Consider the following 15,135-nt stretch of genomic DNA (forward strand, 5'->3'; position numbering starts at 1 on the left):
ATGATCGACAGGTTCCACTACTTCTCAGAGGATGGATATGATGTAAACGGACCGAAACCATTTGAGGTAAGAGATTCAAGTAATCCACCGTGTGGTCCCGTGTTGTATTTTTTTGATTATAGAGTTATTTTATTTTAGAGTGAAGATCTGCGTCTTCTGCGTGAGGAAATCGAAAAAGGTCTAAAAGATTTGAAGAAAGTGGCGTTGCTACGCAACGAGTGCTCACAGCTCGACTGGTACGGCTCCAACGCTGGCCGCTGCTCAAAGTAAGTGCGGGAACACATCTTGTACATTATGCCCTCGCTAGAGGTGCATGTTTTTTTTCCATCATTAAATCAAGCATGCATTTTTTTTCTTTGATCGTTGTTTCTCTGACGATTCCAGAAGTCATCCTCGATCTATAACCGCATCAGGCAGCCATTCTGCGCCCAACGGCCTGACCCCCTCCCCCCCAAATACCATGCGCCCATCCAGCGCCCGCGTTCGTCCCGCTAGTGCTCGTGTACGCCCCGCGAGCGGTCGTTCCACCGCCTCGAGTCGTCGGTCCCGTCCCGCGAGTGCTAAAATCTCTCACAGCAGCTACAAGGATTACCTCGTGAGTAGCGCCTCTCGGGACATCCCTCGGGTCGTTCCGAGCGAGACGCGGCCGAGCGTCGGGGAGACTAGGACGAGCCAGTTGCGGTTGAACATGAGAAAGCAGAGCGGTGATTGGATGATGCGAGAAACCCGCGAGTACCTTGCGAGAAACCCCGAAGACTACCGCAAGCCCCGAGGTAGAGGTGAGGCTATAGTCTATCGTGACCTGGCTCGTGGTCTTGCCAAAAAAATGTTCCCTCAAGATCACGGGCTGTAGAAAAGAACCACTCAAAACATTTGACAATGTCATGTTAGTGTTAAATAAACGCATCCCTACCTCAACTGGTTGTATGTATGCAGTTATTTTCTCATTCAGCTAGCTCTGCTCCTACGCGTAACTCGACCGTTTTACGACGTCCTTCGTAAGCGAGTGATTCGACCACCAGTGACGCGTTTTTACCTTACATGGCGCGTCGTTTGGTGTGTTTTGAATCTTTTTATAAAGACAAAAAAGTCTAAAAGATTGGCTTTATTTTTTCAGGACGAACAAAAAAGAGAAGAACGGCCAAGAAAGATATCGAGTAAGTCTTATTTGTACTTTAAAAGCACACTAGCATACACACATTGGCACCAGTCGGGCCAAGACGGGACGCTAGCACAGTCTATTACCCGTGCAGTTAGTCGCATGCGTGATCCGCACAATTGGCATCACGCTAGCCCGGTCGCAGCTCTAGATCCCACATGGATCTAAGCTGTGGTTTAAAGCACTTCGTTCGAGTCGAAGTCGCCCTGCAGTTTTTTTGCCGATGAAGTTTAACTGAGGCAAACCGGCTATGCCATGCTGACGAGTCCTAATAAGGACGAAACAGCTGTCCATGGTTGCCGAACTGCACGGGTAATAGACTGTGCTAGCGTCCCGTCTTGGCCCGACTGGTGCCAATGTGTGTATGCTAGTGTGCTTTTAAAGTTCTTATTTGTACCTGGTTATTTAGCGCTTTTAGGTTAGAACGCTCCCCTTCAACCCCACCAATCACTGCCCCCCTCTCTTACTTACCTCCTATGTCGCCATCAGTTGGTGTACTTATTACTCTTTTTTTCTTTTTTTATAGCGACCGGGACATGCCTGTTAAAAAGTAAGTAAGGTTTCAATCCGAATTGACTAGCCAAATTTTAAAAGTTTCGCATATTATATGTGATAGCTGCCTTACCTGATTTGTGATAGCGATTCAACAGTGGCTGCTATATAAATATATAACTGGAGATATCCAAACACCTATATACTTAAGAAACTCCTCGTTTCCAGTTCCAAAATTTGAATTCAACCATCCACATATGCTCTCTTTTTTCCCTGGTTACGCTTCTCTTGGTTACGTTTTTCCTGGTTACGCCATAGGTTTACCAACCTCTCAGTCAGTCTCCAGTCAATCCCAGTAACCAGCTCGAATACTTTCACAATTGATCACCTCCTGTAATTGTCTTATATCCTAGAATAAAGGTCACATTAAACTCTCGTTGCTTGTGATGTCTATTTATTCAGAATAAGCGGTATTTCTAACGTTTAAGCAGTTGAGGGATTCCGCGCAAAGCAACGAGAGTTTTTTGTGACCTTTACAGGACAATTACAGGAGGTGATCAATCGTGAAAATATTCGAGCAAGTTACTGGGATTGAGTGGAGACTGACTGAGAGGCTGGAAAGCCTGTGGTAGGCTTACCCTAACATGCGTGACGCTTACCTTGATTTAGATGGCTAAAGAAATATGGTCTAGCCGCTCAGAAGCTGACGATCCTTGATGCGCTGTCCCCAACACTGATTCCCCACACCACCAAATACGTTCCCATCCTGAACAAACATATCCTGTCCAAGGTCTTTGACCAGGTAATACAAGGCCAGATAATACCCACACCACCAAATACTTACACACCCATTCACACAAACATCCTGTCTAAGGTCTTTGACCAGGTAATTCAAGGCCAGATAATACCAACATTATCCCACACCACCAAATACTTACACACCTATTCACACAAACATCCTGTCTTAGGTCTTTGACCAGGTAATACAAGGCCAGATAATACCAACACTATATCCCACACATCCAAATACTTATATACCCATCCTTGACAATCATATCCTGTCCAAGGTCTTTGACCAGGTAATACAATGCCAGATATTTTGCTCTTCTAATGATACCATATACTTATAAATATATTGGAACCTGGATTTTACAATATGCCCCGGGAGAAAGAATATGTATCGTAAAATCGAGGTATCGTTACAAAGAGGTCCTCGATTTCCCGATATAAACGAAAATCCAATGCAAATATCGTTGTAGCGAGGTCGGGTTAAATATAAAAAAATATTAATATTGTAACTACTGTACTTGTGTTTTGGGTTTTTCTCTCTTTGTTGATAGAGAGAATCAGTGATATCATTGTATGAGGGTCAAAATTAGGCTTGGAAGAACAGATTGGTATTGTATAATCGAGAATATTGTTGTATCCAATATTTTAAAATCACGGTTATTTCTTATACATCTCACTGTTTTTTTGCTGGGAGAAAGGAATTGTAAAATCGAGGCTATCGTAAAATCCATATTCCACTGTAATACAAACTTCATTACGTTCCCCATCGTTATCGCAATCTTCTGGTGTTCTTCAAGGTACTCCCCTTGGCCCACACGTCTGGTAGTAATCGCGACGAGGTCCAGCTTGTCAATCCCCAGGCCGTAAATCTCAAAGCTTATGAGATTAAGCTCCAGTCCGCTATTGATCTCCTCACCCGGTAAGCAAGATCCACTGCGTGCAGTACCAATAACATTGTTCCATTATATGATCTAGTCTCCTGCACAACCATCCTTAGTACCTTTCACACTGACACTAGGGACGGCTGCGCAGAAGACTAGCCTTACCCCCTGTATATGAGCTTGATGGTCATAGAGAGTGGTGCGATAGCTCAGTGGCTACGGGCTTCGCCTGGCTCTCTACATTGGCGACTGTGTATCCCTCGTGGCTCGGATGACTACGTTAATGGCGGTCCCGTCTCGCAAAAACCCAGCTAACCAACCTGTTATTGTGGGACGTTAAAGAACCACTGAAGAAGGCAGAGTCCATCTCCATCGTCTGTACTTGGCCGCATAACCAAGAGGGGCATAAACATACCAACACTCTCTCATCCATGTCAACTGCGCGGCAGCACAGCGCGCCTTATATAGCAGTCCGTATGAGACCCTGTGTAATGTAAATCCAGAGCAATTCAGCCTATGGCTGCAATTCTGGATATAAGTTGGCCCAGTCTTCCCTCCTTCCTTCCCTTCCTTCCTTCCCTCATGTCAATTTCCTGTCGGTGTTTGTTTGAGTTTTTTTTTTCACTATGAAAACGCCTCTCGTAACTTTATGTTCATGTCTTTATTATAGTTTATTAATAAAGATACATCATACTAAACGACGTTTTTTGTCCTTTTTATTGTCCTAATTTTCTTGTTTTTATTAGATTGGTACTAATATCGCCTCTTGTTTGTGTAGAAAACTAGATGAGCTCGTTTATTTTGGACTGAGTGATCAGGAAAGAGTGAAGTAAGTAAAAAGGTTCTGTCTATTCCTGCTGTGTGGTAGGTTTCTTATTTTAGTTTAGTTTATTCCCTTTGTCACATACACAGTACACGGATTAAGGATTAACATAAAGACTGTTGAAATCGAAATAAAAAATGTAATGTCAAAGAAACAAAAAAAAAACAAAGATGTGTAGGCAATAGTTGAATTTCTTCCATCACTTCCCTAATAGGGGACTTTCGCTTAGAGATCACGTGACTTTTTGGTTGGCAAACTCGCGCGCGCTCAGGCTTTTAGAGCCCAAAAATACAACAACAAAAAGCAAATTATTTGGCGCTTACAAATAAAGCCAGAAATTTTTTTTCAGAAAATGGTTACTTTTATTTGAAGATTTTATTTTTTCGTCGTTCTCTGGCGAACGACCGCAACCATTTGCCACCCAAAAAGTCACGTGATCTCTTAGCGCAAGTCCCCTATTCTTATCTAACCGGCCATCTGCCCACAGGTATCCCGAAGAAAAAGTCCCGTCGTTCCTTCAACACAGGGAGTCCATGATGAAGGACTTGGAGGAGCAAGAATGGCAGGTTCCACAAGAGGACATCCTGGCGCTGGAACGAGAAATAAGCCAAGCCAACACCTTTATGCAACAGTCCATGGACCTCAGGACCACTTCTGAACAGGTAGAACACGGTTGCTTTTGGTCAGCAAGAAAGGTGTAGATAGAGTTTTTCTAGTTGTGCTTTTTTATAGCTTCGGATGAGCTAATTAAACGATTTTTTGTAACAGACCAAGGACTGCGCCTAGAGCAGTTTTGAGTAGCATTACAGTTAAACGGTATTGTATTTTTTTGTTTAGGCGGCACGAGAAATCGCCGAGCAACAGAAAAGAGCGCGGGAAGAAATGGAAAATAAACGATTTAAGACAATTATGGAAAAGGTAATGAACAGGAAAGACACCTTTTTCATTGAACAAATTACAGTATGATTTCTAGACCTCTCATTCCTTTAGAAACCAGGGAACTTTCACTTGCCCTAATCCTCTAACCCTTTTGTTTTGTTTAAACTTAGCCGGCCGCAGCCCCTGCGCAGCCTACCCCCCAAGGGAACAAGTTTCGTCTTCGCCATCATAAGGTTCTTGCCCGTAATGAGGTGGACGGATTCTATTACCCAGGCCTCGTCAGCAAGTGCATTAACTCGCGATACGTAGAGGTAGACTTCAACGACTGTGAACGACAGGCTGTGTCGGTCAGATATGTGATCCCTGTGGAGGGGGCCAGGCCCTGTCCGACCTTAAAGGTAAAGGGATCCTGAAAACCACCTCTTTGACTCTCGTCCCTCCCATGCACGTATGGGGTGCCTGTGGAGGGGGCCAGGCCCTGTCCGACCTTAAAGGTAAAGGGATCCTGAAAACCACCTCTTTGACTCTCAGCCCTCCCATGCACGTATGGGGTGCCTGTGGAGGGCGTCAGGCTATACCCGACCATCAAAGTGAAGAGATCCTGAAAACCACCTCGCGACCTTGTACCAGAAAAAAATAATACTACGCACGTCTTTAGAATCCCGGCATAGAAACCTGGCATCAAATTAATTGTTATTTAATAATTAACTAATATACCTATATTTGTTTTGTATGACTCTAACACAGGAAATTGTAAGAAAACAAAATATACATACCATACCTTGTTGAGAGCGAATTATATAAACACTCAAAATTTTAACGCTTGCGTGTCTTATTTGATTTTGCGCGTTAACAAATTGTACATCATTCGAGAAAAAAAATCAGAAACAACGTTATCTATTAACTAGCGAAAGTGTAAAGTGTTATTTGGCGACATCGAATGAAGCGTAATTAAACTCCTAGTAGGTTCATTGTCAAGTTCCTCTCATACCATACTAACACCGTGTCATGCCCCATCTCCTCCAGGTGGGGGATTACGTGCTGGTGCGGACCCCCGTGCCACGAGAAGTCGAGGACGACGTCATAGCGGACGGCGCGTGCTGCTACGTGCCTGGGATCGTGCAGGTTGTCCCTCTCCGCAAATCACCAGCCACTAGGTGCTACACCATTCTCAGGTTCAACGGCAAAAAGGTAACTGCCGTAGCTGAATTGTGTTTGCGATTGTCAACGCTGCTGCTGCTGGTGATGATGATGATGATGATGGTGATGGTGATGGTGATGGTGATGGTGATGGTGATGGTGATGTGATGGTGATGGTGATGGTGATGGTGATGGTGATGGTGATGGTGATGGTGATGGTGATGGTGATGGTGATGGTGATGGTGATGGTGATGGTGATGGTGATGGTGATGGTGATGGTGATGGTGATGATGATGATGATTGTGGTGGTGATGATGATGATCGTTTCCCAAATTTTTGTTCCTCTGCCTTTCGTCTCGCTGGCAGATTTTAACGGTCAGTCGCACTTGGGATTTTTAGCACTCTAAATGTTCGTGAGGCATTGCTCTTTCGATTTGCATCCAAAAACTAAACTCAAAAGGATATTTTCATTAAAATGAACCGATAATTGTGAACGCGCGTCTCAAAAAATGAGGAACTGTACGTATCGGAACACCGCCTATTTATTCAAATAGGAGAAAAACACTTTTCCTTGTCAGAAATCAAACCAATTTGAATGAATGCAGTACAGTATGGCAGTGGTAAACAAATAGTAACGAATGACAAGCATCAACCGAAGACCTGTGGCAACAGCAAAAGGCTGAACTATTGCCAAATATGAACAGGAACACAGGTTCCAAGACTGAGAATTCGTATTAAATTAAAAGTAAATAATCAACTAACAACAAAAACAACAAGTCAGAGAGATAAATCCCATCAATACCCGCTGTCCCCGCCATTCCCGGAGTACACGGTGAATTCAAAACAAAATTGAACGATTTTTAAATCGTAAGAAACTTACAGTTACTAACAATGTCATAGAATTGTTGAATGGAATAGATTTAGCATGAGGTCGAGACTGAATTCATAATCAAAGAACGTTCAAGTTTGTTTAGAATACACCGGATACTCCGGCTATGGCGGGTATAGCGGTTATTGCATGAATTCATCAACTAAACACATCAACTCTGCTTAGAATACACTGTGTACTCCGGATAAGGCGGATATAGCGGGTATTGCATGAATGCATTACTAAAGTACGTTGAATTTGACTGGGAATACACCGTGTACTCCGGGAATGGCGGGTATGGCGGGTACTTCTACTCTTACTACTACTACTGTTAATATTATTACTATTAATATTATTACTATTACTATTATTATTATTATTATTATTATTATTATTATTATTATTATTATTATTATTATTATTATTATTATATATATATATATATACATATATATATATATATATATATATATATATATATATATATATATATATATATATATATGTATATATATATATATATATATATATATATTATATTATATATTATATATTATATATTATATATTATATATTATATATTATATATTATATTATATTATATATTATATATTATATATTATATATTATTATTATTATTATTATTATTATATATATATATATATATATAATAATAATAATAATAATAATAATAATAATAATAATAATAGTAATAATATTAACAGTAGTAGTAGTAAGAGTAGAAGTACCCGCCATACCCGCCATTCCCGGAGTACACGGTGTATTCCCAGCCAAATTCAACGTACTTTAGTAATGAATTCATGCAATACCCGCTATATCCGCCTTATCCGGAGTACACGGTGTATTCTAAGCTAAGTTGATGTGTTTAGTTGATGAATTCATGCCATAACCGCTATACCCGCCATACCCGGAGTATCCGGTGTATTCTAAACAAACTTGAACATTCTTTGATTATGAATTCAGTCTCGACCTCATGCTTAATCTATTCCATTCAACAATACTATGACATTAGTAGTAACTGTAAGTTTCTTACGATTTAGAAATCGTTCAACTTTGTTCTGAATACACCGGGTATTCCGGGTTTGACGGGTATAGCGGGAACTGATCGAATTTATTACTCTTGTGTTAGTTTGTAAGTAGAATCATAGCGGGTGTTGTTTCACGCATGTTGTTGTGAGAAATGCATACTTTTGTTTTATTTCTACTGAGTTACGTAATCATCTTTGTGTTCCCTATTGAAAATGAACAAACAACCGTCTTACAATGGCATTACTGAAACTACCCAATGATAAAGCAATGTGGCTACTCTATATAAAGAGACAGAAAAAGGCAAGAATCAGTTCATTCACTATGAGTAAGCCGTGCTCTCAGCTCAACAGCAAGCTCATAAGGGATGCGGCCGAATGCCACCTCGTCGGACCAATACAGAACCTCTGTTCTGTCATATCATTTAAATGCATCTGGAGGGTAGATGAAATAGAAAACGCGTGGTCGTGGATTTGTTCAAAAAGAGAAGAATGCGATACAGCGCTGGCGAAACTTAAAGAAGTCTCATTTTTCTTCTCTGCCATAAGCACGTCTAAGCTGAAGCAAGCTAAAATGTCTGAAGAGGTAAGATTGTGAAAACTATATAAAGATATTTTTTCGCTATTTACTTTCTTTAAATATACTTTTGGGTTTTTTTTTGCAGGCAGCAAACGAAGAGTCAGGACGAGATGACGAGGAGACGGTCGTTGCATCTCAAGTTTCTACGCCGGGGAAGCAAATATATCCTGCGATTTCCTACTGGGTTGCATGCCAGATTACCTTTTTAGATGGAGACGAGGATAACTATTCTGGCAGTGACGCAGAGACGTTCAACAAGCTGAGTATCGCAACTGCCGGCCTTTCAGCATGCGAAAGCGACAGCTCAACATTTTACTAGAGAAGATGAAAGGAGAGAGGAGTTTGCACCAGCAACTAAACAAGGCCCGTAAATCTAAAATGCTGAAAAGCCGAAGTAAAGGCTGGTGGATCTGGGAGTTCCACACAACTTGCTGGAATTATTACCGGAAGACCCCGAAGATGCAATGCCCGAGGAAATAATCGTGGAACTAGGCCGGATTAGAGAGGATCACCAGAAGTCTGAGGCTGAGAAAAGGAAAGTCATGGCAAGAGCGGCATTCGAGAGCCATTGGGTGCGAGCGACTGAGACTGAGCTGCACCGATGTTCGTCGAGATTGCAATCAATCTCGGAGAACGAGGCGTTGAAAAGCGCTAAAGCGTTTGTGCAACTTGTTAGCGACAAGCTCAAAAGCCAGCATACCAACACTCGAACTCTGGCTTGCGAGACGGCGATTGAGGAAAGACGGAAGGCGTGAATCAGCTGGGGGCTCCTCGACCAACGATGTGCGCATTTGTAGCTAAACTTATGGGATCCGCTACCAAGCTGCGACGATGAGGCAGACAGAGACCAAGATTCTTTGGTTCGAGACAGCGGATGTCCATCCCAGACACACACCCCTCCTCGCCAAGGCTCAAGTGACGATATGCCAGAGGTAAACATGTGTTTTTGTTACCTTTTTGCTGATCAAATTATTCGAGCCTTTCACGCTTTTTTAGATACCAAAGACCCCATCATGGAGCCCAAAACCAGACAGATGGGAATCACCAGGGATAGAATTGATGGCATTCACTACACCGGCCAAGCGCCGTTCCCTCACCCAGACACCCAAGGGACGACGCAACCGACTCAAGTTTCGTAAACCGCAACCGACAGACAAAGGGCAAACAAGACTGAACGGTTTTCTCAGCCAAATTTAATCTTTTTAATATTCTGTAAACGCGATATTCTTCCTGATACTCTGTATAACAAAGTCGCCATAAAGTCTTAATAAAGTCGTGTGCCTTCATATACGCACAACGCTACGTAATGATACCAATTGTCAAGATTACTTAAGAGATTAAAGGTATTTTACCTACACAAATACAATTAAGGGTATTCGTAATGCACACTTTGTAAGACGCTTGTTAGTCCGATCTTGTGGCGTGATACATTCAGTTTTACTAAATACAAAGAAACATGTCGAAACGCCAAAATTAGAATGACTGTAAGTACATCATGTCCCACCTAGCCTTTCCTGTCCACTAAGTGGTTATCCATGGTGCCGTATTTTCTGTTTGCTCGATTGAGCAACGAGTTGGGGCTCCTCCCTTTTTGGAAATGGAAGTCGGGGTCTCTTAAGATCGAAGTCCACTGTCCGAACCCGTATCTTTTGAGACCAACTTTAAGATACTTGTCCTCTTCGGGCGTAAATAGGAGCGATTTTCTGCGAGCCGGGCACAGTTCTGTCATCAAAAAAGCGTCTTCGCGCTTCTGCTTTGCCGGTAGTTTTCGGGCTGAAGGCTTCATTCTCGCTGCTGGCGGTGTGGAGATTTCTTGAACTTCGTCCGTTGAAGAGCACGACTTCGTGCAGTCGTCTTGATCCTCTGAAGAGTTTGAAAGGTCGGAGAGCCTCGTTAGAACCTCTTTGTCCAGCTTGGTGCCACTGTCGCCGTGTAGTTTTTCGAGGCATTCGCGCGCCTTTGTGGCGACTTCGCGTGAACGCTGCTTGCGATAGTGCACTTTGGCGACGTTCGAGCTGTGCTTCTGATCTTCAGAGATGGCGCTTCGATCGGCACTTTTTAGCACTTTGCAGCTAGACGTCTCGACGATTTGTCGGTATCGTGTGGGGTGAACATACTTGCCAGTCGCTTCAAACACAAGTTTGCTCATCAGCTCACCGAGCTTGTTGTGCTGACCCCCGTTTCTCGTAACTAGGACGTACTCACACTTGGGTTTGAGTAGCGGGCGAATGTAGGTTATGTATCCCTCGAGCACACTCATGTTTGTGTCGGTCAGAAGGAGCGAGTCGAAGCCGTACTTGCCCGCTGTTTTGAACATTTTCTGGTCGACAAAACCTCCGTTAGTCTTGGCAGTGCGCACCATGTCCACAGTCAGATACTGATACGTCATTGGCCGCGAGCCCTTGACTTGGATAAACAGATAAACGGCGAGAAATTTAGTGGCAAACGACAGATCAAACGGAGACGCCCTGTCGGGCGTGTCCTTGCACGTTCTCAGCACGGCCTCGTAGCGGGGCAAGTAGCGAGACACCACACCAAGGAGCTCGTCCATGGTTGCCCAGTGCCCTTTGGCCTCTAGCACATCGATGTCTAAATCGCTAGTCCACTGTAGTCGCATCATTTTTGAGACGGTCTTACGCACCTTTTTCAAGTATGTGTCCGTCGTAGACAGCCCTCTAAGCACCGCTTCCGATACTCCGTTTACTTTCCTGTAGGTCACTAGTTCTGCAATGGCGTCCAGGTATCCGATTCGACCGGCATGACCCAACTGCCACTCGCTCTGCATTGAATCGGCAAATTTGAAAAGTAGATTAGGCGAACACAAGCAAAAGTCCACAATATCTAATGTGAGATGATCTTCGTCCTCGCTGCAAAATTTCAGAAACTTCAAGCATTTGCTAACCAGTTGCTGCGCTTGTCGATCACTTTTGCAGCCCCCACCACTGCCCTTGAGCCACGCGGTAAATTGCTCAGCAAACGTGCAAGACATGTCAAACGATGGGACGCCATTACTTGAACGTCGTTGCCCCTTCTCCTTTTCCATTTGGCTTCGGGAAGCTTCGATGTCTGAGTCGCTGGGTTTCTCATCAAAGTAATAAAACCATGGGTGCTTTTTCTTGACGTGTTTTCTACACCCTCTTTGAGTTCCAAACCCATCGTTATGGCAGTCTGGTACAGGGCAGTGAAACAGCCCGTCATTTTCGTCTTCTTCTAAGTGCATTCTTTTTGGTTTCTTCGCAGCATTTGGAAGAAGCGACCAGTTTATCACATTACCCTGCTTTACCATCTCTTGTCAGCAACGGTTAATGCGAGAATGAGAAACGTATGCGGCGTACCGCATGTTTAATGCTATCAAATACGTGAAAAGAGCCAATCAATCACTGCCACGCGACAGCCTCGAAATAGTGGCAGCAGTCTATTGGTTGGGGGCACGATAAACCAAAATGGCATGCCCAAGCAAGCCTCGGCATGCCCTTGCTTTTGCACAGCTTGTGCGAGTCTAGGCATCGCTTTGAAAGATCATATCTTTTGAGATTGAGAAACAAAACCATAGATGCGGAACTTTTGTTCATGTTTTCGAAAAAGGGAACACCCCACTTCGGTCCATTGTGGCCCTTTTTTTGTTCCTTTTCGCAAAGAAACGGCACCATTTAGGCCAAATCGGTCCCACTGTTCCTATACTTTTAACCACTTAGGAACAGGCGTTCCCTTTTAAGTCTATTAACCGTAGCAAACAGGAACTTTTGTTCTTTTTGAGTGGTGGTCCTCAATTGGGAACGCGTCAAAAAAGGAACTGTTGTTCCTAATTGCATCAATTAGGACCAACAGTTCCTTTGTGGACTTCGAAAAGGGAACATTTTGTTCTTCATTGTACAAACAAGTCCTTTTGTTCCGAAGCGTGCCATAAGCGTTCCGATTCTTCACCTCTAAACGGAACAACCGTTCCGTTAAGTGATAATTTATTCAGTTCCTTTCGCGGATATAGGAACACAACAAAAAACACGCGGAACTGTTTTCGAATTTTAAAACGTCTCGTGTGTAGCTCAATCAAAATAAACCTCAAACGCGAATAGAGCAAGCCCTCATAAACTACCTCAAGCAGTATCACGGTAACTTTGGCGTTCTATCGTTGCGCATACCGAAATTAAATGCAGAATAATCAAATTAGGGAAACGTATATGATGATTGTGGTGGTGATGGTGATGATGATGGTGATGGTGATGGTGATGGTGATGGTGATGGTGATGGTGATGGTGATGATGATGATGATGGTGATGGTGATGGTGATGGTGATGGTGATTTTGATGGTGATGGTGATGGTGATGGTGATGGTGATGGTGATGATGGTGATGGTGATGGTGATGATGATGATGATTGTGGTGGTTTTGCTGATGCAATAATGATGATGATGGTGATGCTGCTGCTGATGATGGTGGTGATAATAATGATTGTGGTGGCTTTGCTGATGCGATAATGATGATATTGTGGTGATGACAATGTGATGGTGATTATGATAATGTTTATGATTATGCTGCTGCTGCTGATTATGATGTTGATAATGATAATTGAGATGGTTTTGCTAATGTGATAATGATACTGATGACGCTGCTACTGCTGATGATGATGATATTGTGGTGATGGTGATGATTATGATGCTGCTGTTGATGGTTATGACGATAATGATGATGATGATATTGATGGTGATTATGATGATAATGTGATGATGTTAGTAGTGGTGATCACGACCAAGATTACTTTGATGATAATGACGACAATAATGTGATAAAAATGATAGCACGAGGATGATGACCAAGATTTATGGTTAAAATGAGGACTGATTGTAAATGATGTTGATGATGATGATGATGGTGAAGACGTTAGTAAGGATAACGATATGATCGGCTGTTCCTGTATTCTGTTGTTAATTTTTTTTACTAGCATACTGATTACCTTTTTACTGATCAGTGAAAAAGTGACATTTCCTACTTATTTAAGATTACATCGTTACGGAGAGACCTTGTAAAGATCTCCAAGACGCGCTACACGTTCGCCTGCCGCTACATCCGCGACGCACTCATCTCCGCGTACAAAGCGTGAGTATGTCTTTACCTCCGTCGATTTGTATAGTGAAACTCCTAATATCCTAGATACATGCTGTTTGTGACGGGTGTATTCCAAAGACTTTCAAATTCGGCATAGTTACTTAACTTTATTCCATTAATATTGTCTGCACGCTGTCGATTATATAGCCTTCCAACCCTATTTGCGTAATCTAGTACCAAAGCGTGGGTATGCTCCCCGGGAGGGGGGGGGGGGGGTCTTCAAGGTAAAAGTGATAGGGATGCTCGTCGGAAAATTCGAAAAATACCCCTAAAAAATACCTTCACGACCAAAAATTGCTACCCTAAACAATACCTCAGGGGTGTTAAAATACCATTTCTGAGAGAAAAGCCATTTTTTTGCTCGGATACCCCCTAAAAATACCTGAGGCCCGATTTTTACCCCTAAAAAATACGACGAGCATCCCTATCAACCCGGGGTATGACCTTTCTCTGTCGATTTGTTTAGTGAAACTCCCTCCTATTTCATAGGTATATAGATACGTGCATTTTGTAACGGGTGCATTTCAAAGCATTTTAGATTCGGCATAGTCTCAACACTTTGGAAAATTGGTTAACTTGATGGTATTAATATTGTCCGCACGCTGTTTGGGGTGTCTCATTTGGGTAATCTAGTAATCTTGTACTAGTGTGCCTTGCATGATCACATAGTTTTGCTTTGTTATCCTAGTCGTCGCCGGTAGGGGTTATTATATAGCTGCCCCATGTCTGTTTTCGTAATCTAGTGATTTTGTACTTGTATGTTGTACTTAGTAGCCTTGTACCAGTAATAATTGATCAGTGCTGCGAGCATGATCACATAGTTTTGCTATTAAACAATTAGACTACGAGTTCGAGTTAATAAATAGTTGACTATTGACTCGTAGGCTATTGACACGTAGTTGACTATTTGACTCATAGAAAACGAGAACAAGTAGTAATTGTTTTATATGCACTCGCATACTACCTTCAAATTAATGACGATTTTAATAACTCTGAATTGTAATAAATAACCGCTTTTGTCCTGAAAAGGCCGGCTTTTTCGCTACTCACTATCTGTGGCTCAATAGATAGTTAGTACGGGAGCCAATCAAATTGCGTGATTCCTGATAGTATGAGAGTTGATTTATACTAAGTTGTCTTATGCTGCATTCACACCAAAACCATGTTTAGTTAAACAAGGTTTTTCTTTGCCTGATAACTTGCCAAGTTTCTTATTGTGTTGAATTCTTACTAGCTAAATGATCATTCAGTAACATGTAGAGCACAGTCTTTTCAGTTTTGTTTTTGGGAGATTGAGATTTAAACCAGTTTAATTAAGCCACCTTTAAACTCGTTTAAGTGCTGGTGTGAATGCGATATTAGTCGTCGCCGATAGG

General features: G+C 42.5%; 3 protein-coding genes across 5 annotated transcripts in view; 2 read left to right on the forward strand and 1 right to left on the reverse strand.

The window, feature by feature from the left end:
- LOC5498749 (von Willebrand factor A domain-containing protein 3B) overlaps positions 1 to 15,135 on the forward strand; it is a 42,633-nt gene that overhangs the window by 19,303 nt on the left and 8,195 nt on the right. For 2 of the 3 annotated variants that reach the window (XM_048733270.1, XM_048733272.1), the window contains exons 18-30: positions 12 to 66; positions 139 to 266; positions 385 to 779; positions 1,118 to 1,157; positions 1,686 to 1,709; positions 2,321 to 2,453; positions 3,238 to 3,359; positions 4,100 to 4,150; positions 4,632 to 4,806; positions 4,982 to 5,062; positions 5,194 to 5,421; positions 6,050 to 6,214; positions 13,653 to 13,750. In XM_048733270.1, the coding sequence (XP_048589227.1) occupies positions 12 to 66; positions 139 to 266; positions 385 to 779; positions 1,118 to 1,157; positions 1,686 to 1,709; positions 2,321 to 2,453; positions 3,238 to 3,359; positions 4,100 to 4,150; positions 4,632 to 4,806; positions 4,982 to 5,062; positions 5,194 to 5,421; positions 6,050 to 6,214; positions 13,653 to 13,750 (1,695 nt within the window). The remainder of the gene's footprint in view (positions 1 to 11; positions 67 to 138; positions 267 to 384; positions 780 to 1,117; positions 1,158 to 1,685; positions 1,710 to 2,320; positions 2,454 to 3,237; positions 3,360 to 4,099; positions 4,151 to 4,631; positions 4,807 to 4,981; positions 5,063 to 5,193; positions 5,422 to 6,049; positions 6,215 to 13,652; positions 13,751 to 15,135) is intronic. The other variant, XM_048733271.1, reaches the window with a different exon arrangement.
- On the forward strand, positions 8,011 to 9,191 carry LOC116601242. Its single transcript, XM_048733273.1, has 2 exons — positions 8,011 to 8,663; positions 8,743 to 9,191. Exons 1-2 carry the CDS (start codon positions 8,316 to 8,318, stop codon positions 8,974 to 8,976), a joined length of 582 nt encoding a protein of 193 aa, XP_048589230.1. The 5' UTR covers positions 8,011 to 8,315; the 3' UTR covers positions 8,977 to 9,191.
- Positions 8,740 to 12,842, reverse strand: LOC5517584. Its single transcript, XM_001637502.3, has one exon. It carries the CDS (start codon positions 11,941 to 11,943, stop codon positions 10,162 to 10,164), a length of 1,782 nt encoding a protein of 593 aa, XP_001637552.2. The 5' UTR covers positions 11,944 to 12,842; the 3' UTR covers positions 8,740 to 10,161.

Source organism: Nematostella vectensis, chromosome 10, assembly GCF_932526225.1.
Source record: "Nematostella vectensis chromosome 10, jaNemVect1.1, whole genome shotgun sequence".
Lineage (NCBI taxonomy): Eukaryota > Metazoa > Cnidaria > Anthozoa > Actiniaria > Edwardsiidae > Nematostella > Nematostella vectensis.

Bases quoted from the DNA above. Each gene is read 5' to 3' on its own strand.
- LOC5517584 (XM_001637502.3), bottom strand. From the start codon at position 11,943: ATGGTAAAGCAGGGTAATGTGATAAACTGGTCGCTTCTTCCAAATGCT.
- LOC116601242 (XM_048733273.1), top strand. From the start codon at position 8,316: ATGGCATTACTGAAACTACCCAATGATAAAGCAATGTGGCTACTCTAT. The intron at 8,664-8,742 runs GTAAGATTGTGA...TTTTTTTTGCAG, and splicing joins AAGCTAAAATGTCTGAAGAG to GCAGCAAACGAAGAGTCAGG.